Raw genomic sequence first — 16,342 nt, forward strand, 5'->3', positions numbered from 1 at the left:
TTAATATTCATCTCCACCAGTAAATGTGATCTTACACATCCTTGATTTGAAGACAACCTCATCTAATTTCTTCCTAATGGTGAGGGTCACCAAATTTTCCCATGTAGCAGCTTTCTCAAATCTTTTATGCAACTTTCCCATTAATTTGGTCCTTATACTTTCCAATATTGTAATGACAGGTTTCCCTCTTACATTTCCAATCCAATTATTAAATGATTCAACTATGTTGCTGGTGATATGGTCACTTTTCAATCTAGGATCAAAGGTGTATCTAGCCCAAACTTTTGGTTTCAAGTCATTTAACCATTTATAGGCTAGTTTTGATAGCTCTTCAATTTGCCACATAGCTATGTTGTAATCCTTCTGAGTGTATACTCTAGCTGTAGCCCAAAATGATCCCCTAAGCTTCAAACCAAGAAATTTTGATTTAAAATTGTTGAACAGGTGTCTACAACACCTCTTGTGAGTTGCTGTAGACATGACTTCCTTCAAGGCAGGTTCAATGCCTTAATACAAAATAAAAGTGAACAAAAGGTTATATTATGAATGCATAAATTCATTAGACAAATTACAAATTAAATTAATTCATTTCAAAGTGAATAAATTTACCTTTTGGTCATCTGACATTATAGTCCATGGCTTGCTTTGAGGACTATCATCAATAATGGTGTGCAAATGGTACAAGAAGAATCTCCAACTTTCCTTGCATTCACACTCTACCACAGCATATGCTAAAAGAAATAGACCATTATCCCTATCCAAGGCCACGATAGCTAGCAAGACTCCATTATAAGGACCCTTCAAATGACACCTATCGACACCTATAAAAGGTCTACAACCATCTTCCCTTTCTGAATTGCTACAAGTGAGATGAATATCCTCTTGAACATAACTACGTCTAATTTAGGACCAACTCTGTCCCTTTCAATTTTCACCAAACCCCCTGGGTTAGTCTTCATTATTTCATTTGCATACTTCGGCAACATACTATATGATGCAACATGATTACCCTCAATTGCTTCCAATGCCTTCCTCTTCCCCCAAATATTAACACAAATAGATCCATCAACTTCCCATTTACATTATGTTGTTTCCAAATCAACCCTTAAATGCTTAGTATATATATAAGGAATATGATGCCTCAACATAAACAACATCTTCAATCTTTAACATGCGTATTCATTAAACATCAAACGATTTACAAAGGTATAGTTAGTATTGGTTAAGTTGGTTTGAGTGTCTATGGTGAAAGACCGAAAACACACGCGGAGGAGGTACCATATGTCTTCCGGTTAGCAACTGGTAAAGTACGGATTGGTAGTGCTTGTTATGCCTGCTTGTAGACACCAACCTAGGGATTACCTAAGTCGTATTTACCGCTCATTTGAACTACATTGAAATTATTGAATTGTTAAATTCTCAAAATTGCATTGTGCACAAAAGTTTCAAAAGATAGAGATATATGTTTTTGAATATGGCATGGCATATGAATTCATCTCAGGAGATTGTATAAAATATATATTTTTTGTTAAGATTTTCTTACTGGGCTTTGTGCTCACCCCTATGGGATTTTGTACAGGAAAAAATGTGGTGATCCCACCGCGTTGGAGGCGTGGAATATATTTTGAGAGCACAAGGCTCTTTTCTTTTGTTGTAATTATTTTTTTGACAAGCCAGTGGCTTTATATGTATGAGTTCGAAAACCACTTTTGTGTAACCAAGCTTAAACCTTGGAATTTGTTGCCCTTGTAGGCATTAATTTGCACTTGGTTTATTGTGCCACGTGCTATAGATTCATATTCTAGGAATGTTGAATATATACTCGCATGTTTACCAACATATTTACCCTAAAACAAATCCAAAATGATCTTGTTTCACAAACAATTTTCTTTCTAAAAAAAATACTTTTCCAATGCAAGATTCAAAATCAATTGCAACCATGATAAAATGGAATAACGATGCAAAATGTACAAAGCATTAATATAGTCCATTTTCAATTTTACCACACAATTGTGATCAAATTCCCACATCCCTTGTCATTATAACATCATAATACACTTACAAGAGATAAAATAATACAATATCAACCTTCATGCATTTTTCATATATTAATCATCGTTTTTAGCATTTGGTCTTTCCAAAACAACAACAACAAGCTATTTCTCAAGCTTCCCAAATCAACAATTTCTCATTTTCTCAAGAAATTTTTTCATTTAATACGGCTATGGAATTTTCCTCCATCATTTACGTACATAACAAATTATCAAGCATCAATTTCACAATATCTCAACTTTTTTTCAAAATCTCCAAATTGTAGGGTTTCTATCAAAATAAGGTTTTTGTTCCATTTTTGAAAAGATTTTTCCAAAACAACACCCACACCTTAAAACATAACTCATATTCTCAAAAGTTTTGGAAGAATCAGAAAAAATCCACTCATACAATCATCTAGGGTTCAACAACCCAAAATCATGATCCAAACATGATGAAATACTCAAAACATGCATAAAATTGTAAAATATATATATATATATATATATAACTCAACGATTATACCTACCTTAAGCTTGGGAGATGAAGAGGAAGAAAACCCTAGATCTCAAGGTTGACAAAAACTCGATCCAATCGGCTATAAACGTAGCCCTCGTCGCCCTCTTCGATTTGGTATAAATTTTAGAGAGAAGTTGGATTTGGGTGTGTTGGTAGAGAGAAGGGAGAGAAAAGATGAGTGAAAAATCTGTATAAACACATTTTTGGCATCAATTTTGAGGAAAATAGCACGAAATTCAAGACAGATGCGCCGAAATCTGCACGAGCAGTTTCAATTCCGCACGAGCAAAAATTTTTGCCTTACAAGCGGTTTGCTCCAGAGAGTTACCCAGAAAAATCCACTAAAATTTGCTCGAGCGGTTTTCTGCACAGAAAACTCAGAAAACGTTGAAAAACTCTGTAAAGATCCACTTGGGCGGTTTTCAAATCCGCACAAGCAATTTTGCCCAGAAACTCATAATTGATTTGCAACCCAAGACAAGTTCAAAAGCCCAAAACTCAAAATTTTCAACCCGAAAAAGTTACGAGAGGTTAAGTAAGAGTAGAAAAGAAATCTCAACGACTTGATATGGTAAATAAAACACCAAAGTAATACACACTACTCTATTACACAATACTATACAATTCCAAGACGTGGGACATTACATAACCCATTCAAACTCCACTCGCCACCCGTCTCTGCCATCCTCAACTTCAGTAATTTTTCTCGCCCTTGTCTGCCCTTCCACAGTTCATCCCTTCCATTGTCGTCCCTCCTCTAGCCTCTTTTAATTGCTCTCTGTCCCTCTACACCACCCTACAGCCCCAACCCTTACGATCAAGAGACAGAGAGAGAGAGAACAAGAAGAAAAAGAAGAAAAAAATAAAATAAAATAAAATAAAATAAGGGGAAGGGTTGGGGGTCATAGTGGTGCTTACATATTTCTCTAATTTGATTATATTTTTAAAAACTTCTATAAAAATGCTTAGATTTTTTCTTGGTTAAATATTGAAGAATTTAAACAAGGGTTACATAGGTAAAAGGCACTATGAAAATGATACAAGATTTCACTTAGCTTATTCTTGTGAAATATTTCCTAAATCCCTAAAATATATATATATATATATATATATATATATATATATATATATATATATTATGCTTATTTCATCTTATCATTTTCTATTGTTGAGTAATAGGATTAATTGATGTAAATTTTTTTTTTTTTTCTTTCTGAGATATCGTTAGTATGTTAGTATAGTTAGATTACAACTGAAAGACCGCCGTTACTCCATCAACTCGAGCCCTTGACCTCACACTCACTACACCCTAAGGTGTAACTACTAGACCATTGGACCACACCGCAATGTCAATTGAAGTAAGTTTGCTTAGAAGAATTTTTTTAAAGTTTGCTTAGAAGAAAAAGTAGGGAAAACTTATCAGATATAGTAACTTCGATTAATAGCTTGTATGAACAATCAAACTTTAGTGTGCTAAACTTAAAAGGATCTTTGAAGGAATAGATTTTGCAAGTCAATTAAAAGTGCAAGCAAACCTAATTAATAAAATTTTCATTGAAAAGAGCTGTGAATAGAATATACAGAACATAGATAAGAAAGAAAAAAAAAAAATATTGAAGAATTTAAACAAGGGTTACGTAGCACAAAAAATGTTGAAGAATTTTGGTTAAATATTGAAGAATTTAAACAAGGTTACGTAGGTAAAGGCACTATGAAAATAATATAAGATGTCACTTAGCTTATTCTTGTGAAATATTTCCTAAATCCCAAAAAAAAAAAAAATGCATATTTCATCTTATCATTTTCTATTTTCATCTTATCATTTTCTATTTTTGGGTAATAGGATTAATTGATGTAAGTTTGCTTAGAAGAAAGAGTATGGAAAACTTATAAGATATAGTAACTTCAATTGATAGCTTGCATGAACAAGGGAGAAATTTACAATGTGCACATTTTTAAATGGTGTATATTGTAAAAAAGTTATTATTTTTTATGATGAATGTTATAATTGTTTGTGATTTGTGTTATGATAATTTGTAGTAACGTTATAAATAGCAAATTTATGATGTACACCCTAAAGTTATGAATGATAATGTTATGACATTTTATGAATTTTGTTATAACACTTCGAAATTTTATTATGAAATTTTTCAGTGAAAAAAAAAATGTTAAGACTTTTATAATGAAAAAATTATAACATTTTGGATTTAAGGGTGCATATTGTAACATGTCCCACGAACAATCAAACTTTAGTGTGCTAATTACATTGTCACAACTAATTACAAAAACTTAAAAGGATCTTTGAAGGAATAGATTTTGCAAGTCAATTAAAAGTGCAAACAAACCTAATTAATAAAATTTTCATTGAAAAGAGCTATGTTTCGTGCACAAAACATAAATAAATAGCATATACAAAACATAGATAAGAAAGAAAAAAATATTACATCAGTGCACTTTTGCAAAAAAAAATTACAAATAAATGAAAAAAAATTTATAAATATTAATAACTAAAATTATAAAGTTTTTCATGAATATGTAAAAAAAAAAATTAAAGATGCCACTGGGGTGTAATTTCCCTAATAAGAAACAAAGCCTACAGCTTTATGAGACCCACACCCTCATCTTTGTTCTGTGGATATTTCTAATACATATTTTTTGTGCACATAATTTTTTTCCCATTAAAAAGAATGACATGTAAATCTAATCATTATACTTATTAATGAGCCTAAACTTTTTTGCTTTCAAATTCCTAATGCAAAATTACTAAAGTGAATAATCACTACAACATATAAGTCGGGACCAAACTTTTTTAATCTCTGAAAGTAAAAAATTTATTGCAAAGCAATTAAAATATTTCGTTCCTGAGAAGTAATTTTATCCTTAAATTTTTTAATTTAAGTTGTTTTACTAATTATTATCTTTTCAATCCTAACAAAACCCAATTTTATTAGTCAATTGGTCATATTGGGGAAAAAAAACAGTGCAAAAAAAAATAATAATTCAAAACTGATACAATTATTGAACACCTCGACTAGTTAATTAGTTATGATTATGATTGAATTGAAGCATTGAATAACACATTACAAAAACTGTGATTTCAAAACCAAAACAATAATTGAATAAATAAAGATATTACATGAAGAAAGACATATATACCCTATACCTATAGGCATTGCTGGTAAGAGGTCTTCTTCATTTGATTATAACTTCACATACAAATGTACCATTCTTTCTTATGCTTAATCACACTCCTACCCACCTTTTTAATTGCTTTTTGTTTTTTTTTTTACCTACTTTTTTCCAATTTTGACTCAAAATATATTATTTTTTAGATTTTTCTAAATTAGAAAATACACAAATAGGTTATAGTTTTTTCTTTTTTATTTAGTTTCTTTTCATCTTTAGTACGCTTTTTCCAATTATTTTATTTTTTTAATAATTTTCAGGATTGTCTAATCTAGATAGATCCAAAAAGATTTTGACATAATTTTTAAAAAATCCAATACAGACAAAAATAAACCGAAAAACAACCAGTTAATAAGCTAAACAAAATATCAATTAATAAGTTGGTGTTTAAGTAACCCTTTTACGCTCCGTTTGTTTTAATAGAATTTTTTTTTATATAGTGTTTTGGTGCGGTGTGGTGTGGTGGTAGCGGTAGCGGTAGCAGTGGCAACAACGATGATAGTGGCAATGGTATTGTGATAGCAATTTTAGTTCGATATCTTTTAAAAGTAAAAACATATTCTATGTAAATATGTTTATTTTTCTTAATCAATCTTCATTGACTTTCCATTTCTATCATATCAAATGTTAAAAAAAATTTATCATTAAAAGAAAATTTTCATCTAAACACATATAAAGTCTTAATTAGAATTATCTTGACCCATCAACATTCTACCTCATGCTTGCACTGCTGGTGAGCCGTCCCATCATGATTTATTTAGTCTTCTAAAAGAAATTTGTTGTGAATAAGCAAGCATGCCAAAAAATTCTTAGCAAATCCCTTGGAACTATTCCAAATGTCTTAGCGTCTGGGACTGTCTATGTTATCAAATTCAAAAGAGAATATGACTTTTGATTATTCTAAGGTAGTAGTTATTTATTTTAGACTCATTTGGCAGCAACTTTCAAATTATGAATTTATTTGTGGATAACATCTCCATCTTAAAAGATTTTGTTTGATTTATCAATTAGTTGTGTGTTAATCTTATACTAATGACACACATAATTAATTTGTCTAAAATATAGAAAAAAATGTAAGAGAAATTAATTGTATATACTTAGAATGGTAGATTATATGAATATAAATTGATCCATAAGATAATTTCTGCCTACCCTCAAATGCATATGCACAAGTCATGCCTATGTGATATAGACTTTGTCTTTTAGAGTTTAAAATGTGTAAAATATTTTAATTTGTATTATAAATAATTATTTTTAATATAATTTATATTTTTTAAACTTATTAGTATCTATCAAATAAGATTAATATTAAATATAAAATTATGTAAATAGAAAAACATATGTAATTTTTTGGTGGAGCTACTATATGGACTATTATTAAGTAGTAGTTTTTCTTAAGTTGCTTCATTAATTTTTTGACAATGTTTATTTTGCCTAATTTTTTCTTCCATCCGACTGTTGCACTTGGTTATATTTACCACAGTGGAGCTGATGGTTGGCAATGGGGTAACTAACTATAGGGTTGGTCGGAGATAATCGCTATAGTTAGTGGTCACATCAAAAAAGAACCAAAGACGGTGAGGATGCTAGAAATGGTGATTGACAATGGATGAGGTGTGAGTAACAATGAAATGAAAACGTACAAATTTGTTTTTGTTTCTAATTACAAAAAAATAATAATAATAATAAGAGCGGGGCCGGCCTTGAGAATTCAGGACCCTAGGCGAGCTTCTAAGTTTGGGCCCCTTCCCTTGTACATATGCCCAAAAAAAAAAAAAAAATTTGCTAGTGGCCACTCAAGTTTGCTTGAGTAAATTTGGGCCCTTTGTTTGTTTTTTCAATTGGACTAATTTTTTTATTTGTTTTTAATATAGGGCTGCAACATGTTTTTATTTGAGCTGTTTTATTTTGGAGGATTTCTATTTTAGTGGGTTGTTTTGTTTTTGAGGACTTCTAACAATAATTGGACTTTATTTAAAACTTGATAGTATAATGGATCTTCAAAATTTGAGATCCTATTTTTGACCAAATTTTGGGGACCCTAGGCACAGGCCTTACTCGCCTTAGTCCAGGGCGGACCCTGAATAAGAGAAACACCCAAGAAACTAAAATGCTATTAATCGAGCCTTATTGGTAAGACTAGCAATGAAAACCATATAATTGTGTTTTTTTTTTTTTTTTATCCGGATTCATGCCCAAATTTTGAAGGCCCAAACAAAATACTTAAATAAACAGACTAAAAACGGATCTTGGGCCAAAATCGAAGGCCATCAGCAGCAGCCCAATAAATCCGGCCCAGGAGTTCTAATCTCAAAAACTAAAATATATTATAATAAATCTCTTTAAATTATGATTCATTTATATTTTGCCTCTATAAATTCTAAAACTTAACAATTAGTCACCTTATTATAATGTTAAAATACAAATGCCAAGGGTTTGACTTAACGAGAGAAGAAAGCAACTAAGAGAGTTTTATCTAAGAAGTCGCATCTTCAAATCTCACAAAGCAACTCCTCAAGTTTGCACGGCCGTTAATTTACAAAAATAATAATAATAATTTAATAAATGTGTCATATTATATGGTCGAATTAAACATAAATGGCTCATATTTTAAAGGGTTATTATGTAATTTAACCCAAAAAAATGATAAATTAGGAGAAATTCTACTTACATTACTATTTTAACTCCTCACATTCTTAAAATTTATTTATTTTTTATTTTAAAATTTCTATAACTCTTTTATTACTCCTATTTCTAACATATTCCTTTATTACACCCAAAACCTAAAAACCCTAATATCTACCACCATTACCTCTGACCACCATCTTACCATTGCAGCCACCACCCCCTTCGTCGCCTTACCGTCGCGACCATCACCACCATCACAATCACCACATTCACCAATGACCACATTTCCTTCCACCTTCAACCACCTCAGCCGTTTTCTTCCCCCCTCCCACTTTCTTTTCTTCATCTTTTGTACTTCTTCTTCATCTGATCACTATAGCCATCTTTTTCTTCTTCTTCTTCTTCTTCTTCTTCTTTCGGTCATCATGTAGCCCTTCACCATTGCAGCCACTATCTCTCCGCCGCCCTACTATACTATGACAATCACCATCGCTACAGCCACTTTCACAATCCCTCACTGCCACAACCTAGGGTTTTTTTCTTTCTCTATTGCTCGATTTTCTCAGTGGTAGTTCAGGTGGGTCTAGTTTGTGGTGAGGCTAGGATTGAGAAGCTTGACGGGAGAAAGGAGTGCAAAGCGTGACTAGGTTGCGATAGAGCAATGGTGAGACACGACGGAAGATGAGAGAGAATAGAACGAAAGTGGAATTTGGCGTGCAGGTGGCAGAAGAAACAAATGGGTCACTGGGGCAGTGGCAATGGTGGTGTCTGAAGAAGAAAGGGGTGGTAATTAGGCTATAAGGCAGCTCCGGCAGTGAGTAGTGGCTACGACGATGAAGATGGTGGTTAGAGGTGATAATAAAAGAGAATTAGGGTTAGGGTTAAGGTTTTTTAGGCTTTAGATGTAAGGATAAGAAGAACGGTTAGGGATGAGGGTACTAAAAGAATTATAAATAAATAAATAAATAAAAATGATGTAAGTAGGTAAAGTATTAGTGTAAGTAAAATTTCCATCAAATTAGACCCTGCCTGTTTTATGTTTGATCATTTTTCCAATTTGATTTTTAAAGTTTGTTTTTTCTCACTTTAACCCTTCATTTTCAAGGTTTTTTTTTTTAAAAAAAAATTTACTGTTAAAGCTAATTTTTGTTAAAAATTAGATAATTCATATATCAAATATAAACTTAAATCTTAATATAATAATATATTTTTTATGTTATGTAATAGTTATTAAGGCAAATTACCTACACCTCACTTGAAGTTTAGCTAAATTATAGATTCCCCTTTAAGATTTCAGAAATTACATCCCGGCTCCCAAGGTTAGTATTCGCATAACAATTTAACCCCTACCGTTAACTAAATATTAAGAATGGTTAGCTGACATCACCAAAATATAAATTGATGGACGATATTGCCCATGCTGAAATTCCTTTGATAAATCAATAAAATTTACAAAAGAATTACGTTAGATGGAAAAAAAAAATTAAGTTGTTGGAATCATGTTTGATTTGTTGTTTAGAAAAAAAAAATCATAATTTAAAAAAAAAATAAAAGCTAATTTAATAAAAATAAATATGAAAAAATATATTTAACTTGTAAAAATTATTTCTAACTGTTCAAAAGATAAAATTATATAAAAACAATATTTATTTTTTATTTTTTATTTCTTAAACAAATTAATTTTAATTAATCGCTAATATTCAATTTTCGTTACTAAAAATATAATAATTACACTTTTTGTAACAAAAATATTTGGTCCCCCAAAAATAATTTTGGCCCTAAATTTTGGCCTCTAAAACTTTAATTTTTTGAAGTGTGATAAGTGTTTTTCCATTTAAATTTTACATTTCATAACTTGTTTAAAAACGATAATTTAGCTAAACTTCAGGGAAAAACTTGTAATTTAGCTAAATCTCAGGAGAATCTGTAATTTAACTGGGGATATAGGTAATTTGTCCTTATTTGTCAAAAGGATATTTTAGTCAATTTATGATATCTGTTAATGACATTAATTATGATGGAGTGAGATGTAATTTTTGAAATCTCAAGAGAAAATTTGTAATTTTGTTAAACCTCGTGGGAGGTGTAGGTAATTTGCCTTAGTTATTATGATATTTTTTGTTTAATTTTGAATCGAAATTATGTATAAGAGCAAATTAAGAAAAATTTAAAATATAAAAGACCAAAATTAAATTTAAAAAAAAAAAACTTTAAAAGCTAAAATAAAAAAGTGACGGGAAAATTGCAATTTACCTCCCCCAAAAAAAAAAAAAAAATCTCCCCAAAACTTCGTACTTCGCTTAAACCCTCTCTCTCCCTCTCTCTGTTTTCTGTATTTTCTCTCTCTAAAATCTCTGTTGAGTGCTCGGTTTTTAGCTTCGGATGAAGGTTTTTAGGTCGAATCGTGCACTGAATCTGAATAGATGTTGCTGTGGCTTTGGTTTAGGAAAAGCTCTGGTGTACTCGACCACATCAACCGTATCTGCGCCTGCAAAACCAAGGGACTCTTTGTACCGTCGGATTTCGCCTCTGGGACAACCAACGGTGTCGATCGTTCCGGTGCTGGATCGGTGGATCGAAGAAGGAAGAAATGTGAGTAAAGAACAGCTTCAACACATCGTCAAGGAGTTGAGACGTTACAGTCGATTCAGGCACGCTCTTGAGGTCTATCTCACCCTCTTCTTCATTCTCTTCTGTTTATGTTTCATTTTCACTTCTTTAATTTTTTTTATATTTTATTCGCTAATTTTAGTTTTTTTGGTGGGAAAATAATAAATAAATCAATAAATCAAGGTTTGTGTCTGAATTTTTAATTTTATCACTTTAAATTTTAAAATCTAAATTATTTATCTATATTTGTTATGTAAAACTGATTTAAAAAAAATGATATTCTAGTCATTATTGTAAAATGTCTAAAAAAAGAAAAATTTATTGTTGAGGTTAATAATTAAAATATATATATTTTTCACAAATCAAAAAGACTAAGGTTTAAATTGATAAATAGGTTTTTTGTTTTTTTTTTAATTTTCCCACTTTTTTTTTTTTTTGGAAAACGGGAAAGGAAAATGTTTGGTAGCTCAAATTTTTGTGGCTCAAATGGTTCAAATCTGTCAAAACGACGTCGTTTTACACTCAAAATCTGTCAAAACGACATCGTTTTGACAAATTTGAGCCATTTGAGCCGCAAAAATTTGAGCTACCTAGCATTGTCGAACAGGAAATTACAGTAAACCCCTTGAACTGAGGTCTGTTTGCCCTTTACCACCCAAATGGGAAAGAAAAATGGAGAAAAGACATGTTTGATTACAGATAAAATTGTTTTATTACGCTGTGTTTGGTTAGAGGATTTGAGGAGGCATTTGGAAAAGGAATGGAAAAAGTTAGGTGAAATGTGAATAAAATACACCTATATTTCACTTAGTTTCACACCCCTTTTCCCTTTTCCTTTCCAAATCCCTCCCCAAATCCCCCAACCAAACACAACATAAAGGAAACACAACAGCCCATTTGGTAGCACTTATTAGCTTAACAAAAATTAAGGGTTTTGCTAACAAGCTCCCATGGAACACAAAATCAAGACAAAAAAAAAGAGAAACACGAGACCCTTTTTAATGAATTCAATAGATTTTTTTATTAAATTGTATGTACTTTTTAACTTTTCATTCATTTTCAATGCACTTTTTACAACAATCCCAAACAATGCCCCAGGAATGCTCTTTAACATCTTTCAAAAATTAAAATAAGTTGTAGATATGTTTGGAATAATTTTGATAATCTGTCAAAAAGTGGAACCTATTTGGTTAAAATAAGTTGCCATAAGCTTTTTCCTTGTGCAAATATCATTGTCCTCAAAAGTTATTAAAACAAAAGAGATTGGCTTTTTTGTCGTACTCAAGTTGAGTATTAAAAAAAAAAAATTGTAGCTTAAGAAAATTTTATTATTTTAATCAAATAAGTTATAATGTAAAATTGCGACCGAAAAAAAAAAAAAAAAAAAAGTTTTCTCATAAGTGCTATAATCATAAAAATACTCAAGTAAGTCAATGGGTATAAAGTATCCCTTGGAGCAGTTTTTTTTATATGATTGCAAATCTTAGGGTTTTCTTGATGAGAGCTAGGCAACTGAATGCTTGTAAACTAAATTTTGTTGGTTGTGGATTTGGTATCCTTATCATGTAATGATCTAAATCTTGTTTCTTCATTTTGCGTTTGTTTTTTTATTTTTTTTTCTTTTTTAGTTTCATTATTGATCCTATGTTTGGGTGCAACAACTTCTTCGTATATTTGAAGTTGTAGAAACTAAATTCCTAACCGGTCTCAACTATATCTCAAACTTGGTGCCAAGGCATCAGATATCCCTGAGCGTTTCCCTTATATTGCTTTGCCATCTCACATGCTCCATGTTTTGTCACACCCTTGGCTGATGTATGGGGTATTTTGGGTGTAACCTCCTAGTATTAAATCCTTCTCTGTTGGTAGCAACTATGATAATGCTCCGATTTATGTTATTTGAGAAGTAAAAATATAACTTAGGATGGTCTTTCGTCTGTGTCCATCAATTTTAATGATCTTTATTCGCTGAAATTTAATATTTTCATATACTCAGAATTCCAATAGCTGAATCTTTATTTCCTTTCACTTTCAGGTATCTCAATGGATGAGTGACAAAAGGTGTTTTGAACTCTCGTTTGGTGACATTGCTGTCCGGCTGGACTTGATCTCAAAAGTTCATGGAACAGAACAAGCAGAAAATTATTTCAATAATATTCCAAAAAAATTGAAAATCATAGGGGCTTATGGTGCCCTCCTCAACTGCTATGCCCGAGAGAAATCTGTGGAAAAAGCGGAGGCCATCATGCAGAAGATGAAGGAGTTGGGATTGTCTAGGGCGACATTGACCTACAATATTATGCTAAATCTCTATCGTCAGACGGAAAACCATGATAAATTAGATGCTCTGATACACGAAATGGAAGAAAAGGATATCCAATACGATAAGTTTACCTTCAGCATTCTGCTGACTACATACACAGACACCTCTAACGTTGAAGGAATGGACAGGATATTGCAGAGGATGGAATCTGATCCAAAGGTTGTCTTGGATTGGAATGCTTATTCAATTGTGGCAAATGGGTTTTTGAAAGCTGGGCTTACAGAGAAGGCTTTGGCAATGCTGACAAAATCTGAGAGTCTCATCTTAACTACCAAAAGGCGGAGGAGTATGGCTTTTGATTACCTTGTGACACAATATGCAGCAATAGGGAAGAAAGACAACGTGTTACGACTTTGGGAACTCCACAAGAAGACAGAAAAGATATACAACAAGAGCTATATAAGCATGATAACCTCACTATTGAAGTTCGATGACATAGCAGGTGCTGAGAAGATCTTTGAGGAGTGGGAATCCAGTGAATTGAGTTACGATTTCCGGGTTCCAAACTTTTTGATTGGTGCATATTGCAGAAAGGGTCTTGTGGAGAAGGCTGAAGCTTTTATAAATAGGGCAAAAATGAGAGGGGGCAATCCGCTCCCACTTACATGGTACTTCTTGGCTACAGGATATGTTAAAGATAATCAAATTGCAAAGGCAGTCGAAGCAATGAAGGTAGCGGTCTCAACTTGTGAGCCACGACTGAAGGTAAGCAAGCCCACTTTAGCTGCTTGTCTGGAGTACTTGAAAGAGAAGGGCGATGTTGAGGAAGTGGTGGAATTTTTAAGGTTACTCCTGGCCAAGGGTGTTGTCTCAGCTGATATTCATGAAAAATTGTTAAATTATATGAAAAATGCAAAATCATTTTCGCAAGCTCTTAGTTTAATGGAAGAGGATGCTTTGGCTGGGGCTGGAGAAACAACAAAAATTTCGGAGGAGAAGCAAATGGATGCTTGGGTTGCAGATGGAGAAATATATGGGATTACAGAGCTGAAATAGAATTGTTGCAAAAAAATACTTGGAAATTGCTAAATCTTCCGAACTTCAATGTGTTGTTGGGACAAGTCATACTGTTAGTAATGGAGTTTTGTTCATCAGACATGCAAAGCACTTTTTGTTCTCTTAAACATTTTTGTATATATTTTTGCATGTCTGTGTGTGTGGGTGTTTGAGGTTTAGCTATATTCACAAGTTTTCTAGGTACAATACCCTCTCGAGTGTTCTTATCAATTTTCAACAGTAAAAGTAGGTTTGAGTCATTTGACCCAAGTCGAATGCGTTGATGTCTGTATCGTTCTTGTGATTCATAGGCATTGAGATTTTTTTGGGGTGGTGAGTGTTTCCGTCCAGAAATTGTCTAATTGGCCCCTGGTGAATCAAGCATAACAAGATTACAACCTACTGAAGAAGTTATAAACTTTGAATGTATCCTAATCCCTCAACCCCGCTGATTGCGCTTAGGTTTGAGTCTAGGAAATTATCGGTCACTTCACCAGTTTTGAAGGGGATTCACTTGCGGTTGGTAAAATCTCACACTTGAATTTACCACATTTATGGTTACATTGTTGAGCTTGATGAGGGAAAGTTGAATGAGCTGAAGATGGTATATAGAAGAAGAATTTAATGTTATTCCTAGGATCAACTTCATCTCTTTGCATTGTTCATAGAAATTTTATTTGTATCACATACAAAAATTCCATATAGAATGGCATGGCTGTTTATGATCCTTTCATTTCTAATCAAATTACTTACTAGTATACTTTATAATTACAAGTATGTCACTGTCCTTTTGGATGCACTTTATATATATATAAATTATATTTGGAAATTATTTTTCTACCTGAAATTAATAATTTAAGAGTTAATTTCATTTTTATTTCCTAATCTAATGTCATTTTTTTCTATTTCATCACTAAATTATAAATTTTATCTATTTAGTTCTTAAAATTTTCATATAATTTAATTAAAAACCATTTGTAGAAAAAGTAAAAAAAATTCAAAAAAAAAATCCCAAAATTGTTTTTGCCTCTCCTTTTTTTTTGGGGGGGGGGGGGGTCTTTTTGAACAAAATTTCAACTTTTAAAAAAATAAATTTGATTCGTCTAACTGAGTAAAACTTAAGTATAAAAAAATTTAAAATTTAAAACAAAAGAATTTACTAAAGTGAATATAAAAAATCAACTTAGTTTTTTGTACGTTATTTTATAAAAAAATAATAAAAAGTTTTAAAAATCAATTATCATACAAGTTCTAAATATTAGCTTTTGATTCTCCAAATTCAACCTCCATAGCCTAATTTGTTGCAATTTAAATGAATTAATTATAATTATAATTTATTTTAGGACAAATTACCTACACCTCCCTTGAGATTTAACAAAATTACAAAATCCTGAATTTCAAAAATTACATCCCGCCCCATCGCAATTAACGGTGTTAACGGATAGGGTGATTCTACTTATACCACTGCTTTACCTCTTTACACCCTTCATATGAAATTTTTTTTCTTCTAATTTTATCCATGTGTGAAATTACTTTTAAGGACAAAACACTAAAATTAAATATATTTTATTATCTCCTTACACCCCTTGGTCTTCAATCGCTACTCCTCTTTTTCCTTTCTCAACTTTTCTTTTCTCTTACACATCTCTTTTCAAAAAGTGAGAATCAAGTGTTTTGATCATCAAAGAAAGCAATGGATGAAGAAACGGTGGTGAAGAATCATTAAAAAAGTAAAATTGTGAGTTTTTTTATTTGTTTGGTCGGTTTTTGTTTCGATTTTCTGGGCTGGTCATCGACTTTTGTTCGGTGCTTTGAAATCGAACAAAATAACATAATCTGGCATCAAAATGTCGAATAAAAAAATATAAGTTTGGTATCTAACTGCAGAATAAAAGATACATTTACACTAATATAAGGCCGTATTTTTTAAATTTGTTCGGCTACTCATTACCATGTATTTTCAATTTTATTTTTTTATATTTTATATTTTTTTGAACGGAAGAATTTTACTTATACTCATTGCAACAATGCAAGTACTGCATTATTAGT

The 16,342-nt window shown here is 31.6% G+C and overlaps 2 protein-coding genes across 2 annotated transcripts; one reads left to right on the top strand and one right to left on the bottom strand.

Moving 5' to 3' along the window:
* Positions 1 to 8,710, bottom strand: LOC145803684 (uncharacterized). Its single transcript, XM_082896999.1, has 4 exons — positions 8,567 to 8,710; positions 976 to 1,034; positions 610 to 859; positions 1 to 405 (listed from the first exon to the last, which is right to left on the bottom strand). The coding sequence occupies exons 1-4, from the start codon at positions 8,708 to 8,710 to the stop codon at positions 1 to 3; spliced, it is 858 nt and encodes a 285-aa protein (XP_082753125.1).
* Positions 8,711 to 10,543: 1,833 nt separating this feature from the next.
* Positions 10,544 to 14,563, top strand: LOC145804051 (pentatricopeptide repeat-containing protein At2g20710, mitochondrial-like). The gene is made up of 2 exons (XM_082897472.1): positions 10,544 to 11,028; positions 13,010 to 14,563. Exons 1-2 carry the CDS (start codon positions 10,747 to 10,749, stop codon positions 14,291 to 14,293), a joined length of 1,566 nt encoding a protein of 521 aa, XP_082753598.1. The 5' UTR covers positions 10,544 to 10,746; the 3' UTR covers positions 14,294 to 14,563.
* Positions 14,564 to 16,342: the final 1,779 nt, after the last annotated feature.

The sequence above is a fragment of the Camellia sinensis genome, chromosome 12, assembly GCF_055761805.1.
Source record: "Camellia sinensis isolate YWXY chromosome 12, ASM5576180v1, whole genome shotgun sequence".
In the NCBI taxonomy this organism is placed as follows: domain Eukaryota; kingdom Viridiplantae; phylum Streptophyta; class Magnoliopsida; order Ericales; family Theaceae; genus Camellia; species Camellia sinensis.

Coding starts and splice junctions, on each gene's coding strand:
- LOC145804051 (XM_082897472.1), top strand. CDS start 10,747: ATGAAGGTTTTTAGGTCGAATCGTGCACTGAATCTGAATAGATGTTGC. Junction 11,029..13,009: donor GATTCAGGCACGCTCTTGAG/GTCTATCTCACC, acceptor TTTCACTTTCAG/GTATCTCAATGGATGAGTGA.
- LOC145803684 (XM_082896999.1), bottom strand. CDS start 8,710: ATGAAGAAAAGAAAGTGGGAGGGGGGAAGAAAACGGCTGAGGTGGTTG. Junction 1,035..8,566: donor AGGGGGTGGTGGCTGCAATG/GTAAGATGGTGG, acceptor ATTTGGGGGAAG/AGGAAGGCATTGGAAGCAAT. Junction 406..609: donor TAATGTCAGATGACCAAAAG/GTAAATTTATTC, acceptor CTTGGTTTGAAG/CTTAGGGGATCATTTTGGGC.